The following is an 11934-nucleotide window of genomic DNA, read 5'->3' on the forward strand; positions in this document are numbered from 1 at the left end:
TTAAAGAATCCCAAATCTATTATGGGTGTCTTTCTCAAGAATCCCAAGCCTTATATGGGTGTCATTGTCAAGGATCCCAAGCCTTATATGGGTGTCTTTCTCAAGGATCCCAAGCCCACCATTGACTTTGTAGTTGTGAATTCATTTGGATAGCATAGATCTTGAAGTTTCTTCTAAAAAATGTGTTGGACTGTTAATCTTGTAGTTTGACCCATATCACTGATGATCATGTAGTTTCATCAAGATGACTATTGACCTTGTAGTTTCATCAAGATCACTGTTGACCTTATAGTTTCAACAAGATCAGTGTTGACTTTGTAGTTTCATCAAGATTACTGTTGAACTTGTAGTTTCATCAAGATTACTGTTGACCTTGTAGTTTCATCAGATCATATTCTTTCATGTCATAGCTTCTGGGTTATTTCAAATGTAAACATATTCCTTTATGATAAGAATAGTAACATTCTCGATAACTAGCGCTGAAAAGGGTGGAAAATTTTTCATCAGCAAATGCCAAATCAAGTTGAGTACCACCATCAGTTGATTGCTTCAAGCTGAGACCTTGTAAAAGTTGAAACCCATTATCAGAGAAGAAATCAACTAGTTTCTGAGATTCAAGAGACGATGTCTCAAGAAGGTTAATGTTGAAGTCGCCAACAATGACGCTGGGAATATCTTCATCATAATAGTCCGCCACACATTTTCCAATACCATATATTATGTCTCGAATGTTGCAATGTGGTGAACAGTAAAGTGCTAGGACAGAAAGGCATAAATCGCCTAACATCCCAGAAAACCACAAGCATTCAATATGACAGGTTCTTGACGGTTCGGCAGTGTACCGACGGATCCTGGTGTGAGTTACATTTTCTTTGATGTAAGCTGATACTCCATATGGTTTTCGTCGAGACTCAAGAGGAAGTCGAATACCATTTAGCTCAGAAAATCCAGGGATTTTAAAATTGTCAGCCTCTTTGGCCCAGGTTTCCACTAGAAATACCATATCCGATTCCATTATTTTGAGATCTGAGATGACATCCGGTAAATGGCAATTTAAAGACTGTACGTTATGTACATAAATAGATATTCTTTTACCCAAAATAGATAGAATCAATGGACAATCTTTTCGAAGTCGCTCCATCTCTAAGGCAACAGCGTCTTTACTTTTAACCACTGGTTTAGGCGCTGTGAACTTTCCCACGATGAACAAACCGTTTGAAGTTTTGGCTCTACTACAGGCAACGTATAATTGAGACCTTTTAATACTTCTCTTTTGACCGAGATGAACAACTACTTCGGAGTATGTGTCTCCTTGACTCTTGTGTATCGTAATAGCTTCGGCAATTACTAGAGGATACTGCTTTCTTGATACGTAGATGTTTTTCTGTCCTGATCGTCTGGTGAAACTTCTAACGATCTTCTCAATAGGCGTCCATAATTCGTTAATGTTATTGGCTGCCATTAATCCTTGAAACTGCGCTCTAGTCTCTTTTCCAGTCTTTTCATCATTAAATTCGATCCAAACTCGAACAGGGACCTGTTCACCTTTTCGATTTTGACTATACTGTATTTTTCGTAATCTTCCAGTTGCACCATTTACTAGGCCATCGGCAGTGTTCAAATTGTTGGTGATCATGTACCTGATACCAACCATTAGACTTAATTCTCTTGGTAAACCGCTGGTTTCTTGGGTTTTCAAGGTTTTTACTGCTTCAAGAATTCTTGTTTTGATTTCATTGCTAGCGTCACCCGTAGCCGAGTCAAATGCAACTGAGCATACCTTTTCAGCATTCTGTGAACATAGCTTTAATTCATTAAACGCATTTACTTCATCATTTGTTGCAAACAAATGAAGGGATTCCAGAGGCAGAGGTCTTGAAATAGATGTTTCCAGGCTTCGAAACAAATCGATGTCGGCGGGTGTCATCTCTCCCATGGACATTCGATTTAAAGCCATAGCGAATATTTTGTCATCTTTTTGTCTCATAATTTCGTCAAGCTCATACAGCTTAAATTCTTCCCACAGTGGACTTCCAATTAGCGCCGCATAGGGGTTATTCTTCTCCTTTAAGGGCATGAATGTGTAATTATCCCCAACAGGTGGTAATTGGTTGTAGTCTCCCACGAGAATAACTGAAATACCACCAAAATGCTTTGAAGATCCGAAGATTTGTTGGGCTCTTACATTAATATAATTGAAGATTTTGGCTCCACACATAGATATTTCATCTATTATCAGAAGTTTCAGGCCTAAAAGAGAACACCTTTTTCTGTTCAAAGTGTCATTGTCCAAAGGGTTCATCTTGCCGGAAAATTGATTAGTTGGCAAGTTAAAGGCAGAGTGAAGAGTGACACCATCAATATTAAAAGCCGCTTTACCGGTGAACGCTGTTCTTAAAACGGATAATCGTGATGGATCAGCACCAGGCCTGTTCTTTTCATGTGTGGATACGGCCTCAAAAATGGCTTGAATCAAGAGACTTTTTCCAACACCAGCACCCCCTGTAATGAGAATCCTCAAAGGTTCTTCTCGAGATGTTTTGAAATGATTAAGCACGTAGTAAAAATCTCTCGCTGCTTCAAGTTAAGTTTTCGAAGCATGCTGTAATATTCTTCATGGTTCACCAGAGTAATTGTTGGAGTGAAATCGGCAGTGCTTGTCTGTTGAATATCAGAAGTTATGTCACAAACAGCTTCTTGAAGAGAGTTGACATAATATTGTGGATCATCCAAAGTGAAACTTCTGTCACGTTCGTTTTGATGTTCAATCATAGGTTGAATATTTTGAACTTCATTTGTATGTTGGTTTTCTCTTACTTCTTGAATCATTTGGTCCAGATCCAAATCATCAATTTCACTTATAAATTCCCTTCTAGCTTGAGATATTTCCAGCTTATGGGCTTCATAGATTTCTTCAACGTTAGCTTCTAGTAATTCGGTTTCCTCGCAACGCCAAGGTAAAAATAACATCAGTTCCATTCGACAGTAATTTTTGAGATCTTTTACCATACTGTACTTTTTGAATCTGATTACTTTGGCCTGCATCCTTTTCCTGACGTATCCTGAAGAATCTTTCAGCTCAAGAGACGTTTCCACAGAAGTCGTTTCAATTTCTTGGTCTTCATCTTCGTTCAAATTTTGGGTTCTTCTATTGCGTTTGGTTCGGGAAAACTCATACCATGAGGCGAAAGCGGCTAGACTGAGATTTTCCAGTTCATCCGGTCTCGCAACGTAGTGCTCGATGATGCCATCAGAAAAAACGTCAGTACTATCATCGGGCAATAATTCCAATTCAGATGGCCTTTTCAGAATGTGCACCCTCTCTTCTGGCGGTGAAGTGTTTATGAAAACGTGAGCACGACTGCTCCGACAAATTGGTATGGAAAGAAGTATGTAGCAGCATTCTTGGGCGCTAATTTCTTCACAATGAATGAATTTATTAGCAATAACCTTTAATCTCTCTTTTATACCACTGCCTTTATTTTTTGCGTCTTTGATAGCTTCTCTGAGAAGCATTGACATACCCTTTTGGGCTTTACCAATGTAGGAAACGATATACATGAGAGAGGCGTACGGGTCTAAGACGTATTGGAGATCCATATTAGCGTTCCATAACTCCAAAATCTTCTTGTTGTATGGATTGATTCTAATTTCTTTTGGTGATCTTTTAAGAAGTACAGTGCACCTTCTAATTGGATAAGTTACAGCTGCAATATATTCCTCTTCCGTCACGCTCAGAGTTTCCAAAAATTCTTCAAATGTTTCCGGTGCAGTTTCAACACACAATTTCTCGATAGCATTTCGCACCAATTTGCTTAAGGCTTCAACCTCTTCAACGTTTTCGATTTCATCACGTTTAGAAGGGTCGTAAATAATGGTTCTTCCCATTGGAGGAAAAGGTATTCCAAAACGACACGATGACTGTCCACTATCATTCTTCTTACGACAGGTTTTGGAATGCTTGTGGGTTTGCAGCTTGACCAAGTTGTTCCATTTTTCACTTCCATCCCCCTTCGAGCAAGTAATGTTGGAATCAATGAATATGATAACCTCTTCCAGATTGGAGTTATCGGTTCTCAATTGTGGAGCGTTTTTATTCCAGAGGAGAATATGAGCGTGTGGTGATCCCCTCATTTGGAACTCAATTCTAATATAGTAATCATCAATGGTACCAATCGGTGACTCCTTGCTTCGTAGAAACTTGAAAAATTTTCTCAGACGATAATCAAAATATATGCTGCAGGTGACAGGGTCCTCGTTGATAAGCTTAGCTCTCTCCATAAATCCCAAGGTTTTGACATATTCTTTCGCAGTGTCTCGCGGGTGTCCGGCAATGACGCACAAGGACTCCAAAAGCTCTTCCCATTTCGACTCAGCCGCACTCAAAGTGAGGAACCACGTAGGATTACCAAGTTGACGAACCATAGCCAAAAGATCTTTCTCACGTTGTTGTAAATAGCCAGGGGAAGATCTGACGCTTTCTAAAACTTTGTAACCATCATCGTGTTTCACCAAGGAATCCAAACTTCCAGGTGCTGTTAATGCTCCCGCTGTGTATGGTTGGCCGGCTTTGGACTTTGTTTTTCTCATGCAAATATTAGTAGCGCTTCGTAGTTTTGATGATACTAATTTAACATAGGAATAACATATTTTCGGAATATTCGAAGCACAGCGCCTGTCGCTGCATCTGAACTCCCATTTTATTTGTTGTGTGTATGTTGCCTTCGGTGGTAGCATCAAGGTTTGGCCAGCGTAAATTTGCGGGAAAGAAAGGTATTCAGAGTCTTCATCATAAAGAATAGATTGTGGTCTCTGCCCTTCTCCAGGCGCATAAGCAATACTTTCAATCTGAGGTGTAATTAGATCTTCAGAAGAAAGCAAAAGGGTATCTCTGTTGCCATTATTTAATGGAGTTTCTTCATCAATTTCGTCCCATTCCTCGTCGCTGTCAAGTACTTGTTGAGGTTCTGCTACAGCATTCTCTCGTAGATCTCTACCAATAGAGGGTGTGTTGCTTGCTACAATTGACATGTCTTCTTCATTTGATACGAAATCTATGCTATTTGATTGGCTGAATTCCAAAGCCACGTCATCTGGAACTGTAACTTCATGTTTTAAATATAGCGGAGTTGTTATTAGGAACTTTAAGGCATCCATAATTTTTCTGGGACGAACGGTTTCAAACATATAGTGGTGTTGATATTCCTTCTTCCTCATGAGTTTAATTTGAACAACTTGAGTGTCACTGGGACTTCTGGGTAGAATTGAAACTGAAGAGTCGATTGAAACGGGTACATTTACGACATTACCGCGAATGCCTCTTTGCTGATCAACTCCTAGTTTTCTTATCTGCATAAATGGTAATCGAGGAGATATCATTCTATACTCCAGTTCCGTTAGATTTTTCAACTCTGAAGGTAATTCGGGAAAAATGTAGCCATTTTCTTTAGAGAGTGGTGGTACTTTCTTTCGAGAAATACAGCTGTGGCAAGAACTACACAACAAAATATGCGACGGTAGCACGTTTTGACGTATTCCTTCAACCGCTAAGTATTTAGCTGAGTCTATTCTTTTAACAGAAGTAAGGAAAAATAGTCCAGAACAGCATTCGCATACATGATCTGGACCATCCAATATATTTTGGAGATAGGTATTTTCATAATATTGTGGATCTTGTTTTCCAAAGGTTCTTCTTTCATGATCTCTTATAAGCTCCCTCTGGACAGAACCTTCACGTCTAATTTGCCTTCTAGAGTTGTCTCTCTGTAATTCAGATTCAGCGTAGAACGGATCTTGACGCCTAATTTGTCTTGTACGATTGTCTCTCTGGATTTCACTTTGTATATAATTGGAATCTAGACGTCTATTCTGTCTCGACAAATTATCTCTTTGATTTTCAGCTTGAGCATAGGCTTCATTTCCCCTTCTTAATTTTTTAGACCTTCTATCTCTCTCCAACTTAGACGGAATAGTACTATTTGTGGGGCCATGGCTAGTTGAAGGGCCATAAAAAATTGGGGGACCTTGGCTAGTTGAAGGGCCATAAAAAATTGGGGGCCCTTGGTTTGTTGAAGGGCCATGAAAAATTGGGGGCCCTTGGTTTGTTGAAGGGCCATGAAAAATTGGGGGCCCTTGGCTTGTTGAAGGGCCATAAAAAATTGGGGGCCCTTGGCTTGTTGAAGGGCCATAAAAAATTGGGGGCCCTTGGCTTGTTGAAGGGCCATAAAAAATTGGGGGCCCTTGACTTGTTGAAGGGCCATAAAAAATTGGGGGCCCTTGACTTGTTGAAGGGCCATAAAAAATTGGGGGCCCTTGACTTGTTGAAGGGTCATAAAAAATTGGGGGCCCTTGACTTGTTGAAGGGCCATAAAAAATTGGGGGCCCTTGACTTGTTGAAGGGCCATCAAATATTGGGGGACCTTGGCTTGTTGCAGAGCCATCAAAAATTGGCGGACCTTGGCTTGTTGCAGAGCCATCAAAAATTGGCGGACCTTGGCTAGTTGAAAAGCCATCAATTATTGGGGGACCTTGGCTAGTTGAAGAGCCATCAATTATTGGGGGACCTTGGCTAGTTGAAGAGCCATCAATTATTGGGGGACCTTGGCTAGTTGAAGAGCCATCAATTATTGGGGGACCTTGGCTAGTTGAAGAGCCATCAAATATTGGGGGACCTTGGAATGTTGAGCAGTCCTGGTGCTTTGAAAGGTTTGTTAAAGGACTATCGAATGTAGAGTTGTTATTTTTTTTCTTTTTTTCAGCATACATTTGTCGGCGACGTGCATTTTCTTTTTCTTTATATTCTGAATTCTGGCGTAATCTCCTCATTCTTTCTTTCGGTGATTCTTTGTCATTTGAAGCCATTTTATAACTCTGTTTAGTTCAACTTATCAAAATACACTATAATGTTTGAGGAATAACTTATTTCGTTAGTGTTATTATTATAAATGTACAGAAATAGATAGGATAGTTTAAAATAAAAATTTAGAAGATAGTGATCTTGCTTGGATCAAAAAATTATTTAAAGTGAATAGGCTTAACAATGTTGAATTGCGATAGTTTATAATAATTTACAACCTAGTAAAATAAAGTAAAGGGAAACTTAAAATTTAGAGAATGAAAAATTAAAAACGTTATAGTTTAGCAAGTGCTGCAAGCAGTTAGCAACTTTAACGCAAGTGCTGCAAGCAGTTAGCAACTTTAACGCTGTACAGTACAAGGCTTAATAATATGAGAAGTTTGAGAACAACTGGGAACTGGCCCCGAGTTGTTTTACACTACAAGAGAATAATTAGATTAAAGATATAGCTAAAAAAACTACAATAAATGTGATCTTGCTTAGATCACCAAATAATACTTAGCTGCAATAATTATTATTTAAGTCTTCAAAGTAAATCATTCGGCGATATATGTTATGAAGTCAAGAAAGACTCAAGAGTCGATAACGTCACGTGACGTTCGCAGGTAAAAACCGCAGGCTGGGCAGAGAGAATTTAAAAGGGGAGTGGAAGGGGTGGTTTGGAATGTAGCGCAACGTCGTCTGCTAAACGTTATCTAGGCAGGTCGATTTCCGGTATGATGCGTTTGTAATAGATAGATTTTAGAACACGTGACCGGAAACTCGCCTACCCCAAAAAGCTCAACGCGACATCTTGTTTGGGCGTCATCACGTTTAATAGAGTCAAAGGGGGGGCCTTCCACTCCCCTTCTAAATTCTCTCTGGGCTGGGCCGGAAATAAGCACATTTTATTGGACCATGTCCAATGTCCTACTGGACATTGTCCAATAAAATTTTAAAATGCCCCATAATTTTATTAAAAACTTCCCGAAGTTTTGATAGCTTAACTATGAAAATGTGACACTATTTTTGCTCAATCCAGTGGACATAAAATTTATGTCATAAATTTTGAAGTCAAAGGGGACGTCACTGGATACATGTACCATAAATTTTTTTTCTTATTTCCGGCCCTGACCGCAGGTGCAGTGCACGAGTTTGAATTTCGGAAAAGCTAGACACTTATCTCACGAATCTTAGATCCTCCCCCAACAGAAAGCTCCCTATTTTGTAGATGGATACTATTTCCAATTTCAAATATTTATTATTTTATTTTAAAATCAAAACATTTGTGGAAGGTTTCTTGATGTCGGATGTGTGGCGCACTCCTGTAAGCCAAGCTACTGGGCGACAAAGTTTGGGGGAATAAGGGACTTGTCGGCGATGCTCTCCTAAAGGTGACGACTACCCCGTGTCCGCAGGCGGTGACTTACCCCATTTCCATCATCCGTCACCACCTGTACAAACCATAACTCCTTCCCTGTTTAATCACATACGACCGCTTCACTCACGGCCCTTCAGAGTGGGCCGCGTTGGGTCTCCCGCTCTAAAGTGCTCTAGTAGGCAGTGTGAAAAAAAGAAAAAAATATTTCTTGATGACGTAGTTTTAGTTCAAATGTTTTGAAAATTGATAACGAAAACGCATGGTCTTTGCCAAGTAGAGCAAACTCCAATTGATGCTAATAAAGATTTAAATCTCAATATTGAACAAATGATCAAATAGGCGCATGTCAGTCAATTTACAACCATGTCCAGCTTTTATTTAAAAACAAAAATCATTCAGCTTGAATTGAGTCAACATGTACCAAATCTTAGAGTCCTTTACATTTTAATAAAAACATGAATTAAGCATATTGAAAAATTGCGGGGATTTCATAACTATACAGAAAAATTGGGGGGATTTCATAACTATACAGAAACATTAGGGGGATTTTCATAACTATATTGAAATATTGGGGGGTTTTCATAACTATATTGAAATATTGGGCGGTTTTCATAACTATATTGAAAAATTGGGAGATTTCTATTTTCATAACTATACAGAAAAATTGGGGATTTTCATAACTATATGGAAAAATTGGGGGGATTTTCATAACATTGGAAAATTGGGGGATTTTCATAACTATATTGAAAAATTGGGGGGATTTTCATAACTATATTGAAATATTGAAAAATTGGGGGGATTTTCATAACTATATTGAAATATTGAAAAATTGGGGGGATTTTCATTACTATATTGAAATATTGAAAAATTGGGGGGATTTTCATAACTATATTGAAAAATGGGGGGGGGGGGATTTTCATAACTATATTGAAAAATTGGGGGGATTTTCATAACTATATTGAAATATTGAAAAATTGGGGGGATTTTCATAACTATATTGAAATATTGAAAAATTGGGGGGATTTTCATAACTATATTGAAAAATTGGGGGGATTTTCATAACTATATGGAAAAATTGGGGGGATTTTCATAACTATATGGAAAAATTGGGGGGATTTTCATAACTATATTGAAAAATTGGGGGGATTTTCATAACTATATTGAAAAATTGGGGGATTTTCATAATTATACAGAAAAATTGGGAGATTTCTATTTTCATAACTATACAGACAAATTGGGGGGGTTTCAAACTGTCATGGAAAATTGGGGGATTTTCATAACTATATTGAAAAATTGGGGGATTTTCATAATTATACAGAAAAATTGGGAGATTTCTATTTTCATAACTATACAGACAAATTGGGGGGGTTTCAAACTGTCATGGAAAATTGGGGGGATTTTCATAACTATATTGAAAAATTGGGGGGATTTTCATAACTATATTGAAATATTGAAAAATTGGGGGGATTTTCATAACTATATTGAAAAATTGGGGGGATTTTCATAATTATACAGAAAAATTAGGGGATTTTCATAATTATACAGAAAAATTGGGAGATTTCTATTTTCATAACTATATGGAAAATTTGGGGGGATTTTCATAACTATATTGAAAAATTGGGGGATTTTCATAATTATACAGAAAAATTGGGAGATTTCTATTTTCATAACTAAACAGAAAAATTGGGGGGTTTTCATAACATTGAAATATATGGGGGGTTTTCATAACATTGAAATATATGGGGGGTTTTCATAACATTGAAATATATGGGGGGTTTTCATAACATTGAAATATATGGGGGGTTTTCATAACTATATTGAAATATTGGGGGGGTTTTCATAACTATATTGAAAAATTGGGAGATTTTCATAACTCTTTTGGAAAATGGGGAAAAATATCACTATTGGTAAATTTCCTAGAGATGGAAGAAATATTTGTTTAGATAAAATATTTTTCATTAAAATTGTGGGACGTCGCATTTCAGACTTAAAGTTCAGATAAAGTACGTCTATATCACTTAAAAAGACTAGGTATTTTCGGCGCATTTCAGATATAAAGTTCATATAAAGTACCTCTATATCACTTAAAAAGATGAAGTATTTTTGGCGCATTTCAGATTTACAGTTCACATAAAAGAACCTCTATATCACTTAAAAAGACTAGGTATTTTCAAAACAAGGCTTAAAGTAAACCACTCTAATCACCTGGCAAAAAATTGATACACGTTTCACTAATTCTTTGTTCTCAATAGTCTCTTATCACAACGTCTGTAGATATTTTTAGTTCACAGCTTAAAATAGTTGATGTTAACTAATTTAAGGAAGTCTTAAACTGTCAAAATTTGTTTAAAAGTTCTTAAGCATTGAGCGTTGGATTATTGTTTAAGCCTATGAATTCTTTTTTTTATCTGTGGCATTAGGAAATTCAACCTCATTTCATTTGTTTACTCTAGATTCACACACTCAGATTTTGAAGGTGATACATTAATGGTTTCAGGTGTCATTTTCGTAGTTTTCTCGACTTCCACAGACTTTAATTCTAGAGCTGATTTTTTTGATTGAGCATCAAAAACTATATCACACGTTTCACTACTATTCTTTAAATTCGCTCCTCAACTTTCAGGAACAATTTCCAGGCTTGAAGTAGTTGGAGAAACCAGTGGTTTGGTACTTCAGAAATGGACTTTTCAGGAACAATTTCCAGGCTCGAATTAGTTGGAGAAACCAGTGATTTAGGTACTTCAGAAATGAACTTTTCAGGAACAATTTCCAGACTCGAAGTAGTTGGAGAAAGTGATGTTTCAGGTACTTGAGAAATGATTAAATCAATTTCATCTTCAGAGTAGCAAGGAAGAATTTTGGAGCACACTCGTTTCGGTGTTGTTGAAGATGTCATAGATTGACACTCTGAATGCTGACGTTTTACTGGTGAAGCACAAACAGGACTTTGATTGCTTGGCTGGCGCCACAATGAATTATTTGGAGATCTTGTTGGTGACAAATATATTGGTCTAGGCGCAGGTCCATACCCTTTACGACTAAAAATTATTATATAAAATAAACTGTTCTGCCATATAATATGTCAGATTGTTGACTTACTCTTCTAAGTTTAAATTAAGGTAACAGCCCCTTTTGATATTGTAAGCAGTATAAATCCGTCTGAGGTCCTTGCTCATGTTCCAAGAAAAATATATCGCGTGAATGGCAGACTTGTAATCAGCATATGCTGTGTTACCTCCAGTAGCGGCAATTACTCTCTCCAATACATACGGGTTCAACGAATTAATATACGCGAAAGCGCATATTTTCAAAATTTGGTCAGGAGACTCTGAATGTTTTAACATAATCCATCTCCTTATGTCTTCTGGCCACAAACTCTTTTTCCCTATAACAGCCTCCATTTCTAATAGTGGGTTTTTAAATATTTTTGGGCTAGTTGAAGTTGAGTCAGATGACGCCATTGATACCAATAACTGATATAAAACCAAATATAATTAATCAAAAATGTCTTGATTAGAATCAAGACCTAAAAAGTATCGATAAGACTGAGGTTATCACTTGTCTGAAGGATCAGATATTAATTTTTCTTTTTAATTGAAACTTAAATGCATGCTTAAGAAAAAACAACGTTCCATTACCGTTTTCCGTTGAAATAAATTATTTTACTGGTAATCAATTTCAAAAATTTACTTATCTCGGCTTTTCGACCACAATTCCA

The 11934-nt window shown here is 37.3% G+C and overlaps 2 protein-coding genes across 2 annotated transcripts; both read right to left on the minus strand.

Moving 5' to 3' along the window:
* Nucleotides 1–418: 418 nt before the first annotated feature.
* On the minus strand, nucleotides 419–6512 carry LOC149649644 (uncharacterized). Its single transcript, XM_089849180.1, has 3 exons — nucleotides 6024–6512; nucleotides 2556–5958; nucleotides 419–2502 (listed from the first exon to the last, which is right to left on the minus strand). Exons 1-3 carry the CDS (start codon nucleotides 6510–6512, stop codon nucleotides 419–421), a joined length of 5976 nt encoding a protein of 1991 aa, XP_089705306.1.
* A 4303-nt stretch (nucleotides 6513–10815) lies between these two features.
* LOC149649645 (uncharacterized) lies at nucleotides 10816–11704 on the minus strand. Its single transcript, XM_089849181.1, has 2 exons — nucleotides 11316–11704; nucleotides 10816–11254 (listed from the first exon to the last, which is right to left on the minus strand). Exons 1-2 carry the CDS (start codon nucleotides 11675–11677, stop codon nucleotides 10816–10818), a joined length of 801 nt encoding a protein of 266 aa, XP_089705307.1. The 5' UTR covers nucleotides 11678–11704.
* Between the last annotated feature and the right edge of the window lie 230 nt (nucleotides 11705–11934).

This window comes from Phalangium opilio, unplaced genomic scaffold (assembly GCF_054372755.1).
Source record: "Phalangium opilio isolate 3A_F unplaced genomic scaffold, DU_Popi_V2 ptg000087l_1, whole genome shotgun sequence".
Taxonomy (NCBI): domain Eukaryota; kingdom Metazoa; phylum Arthropoda; class Arachnida; order Opiliones; family Phalangiidae; genus Phalangium; species Phalangium opilio.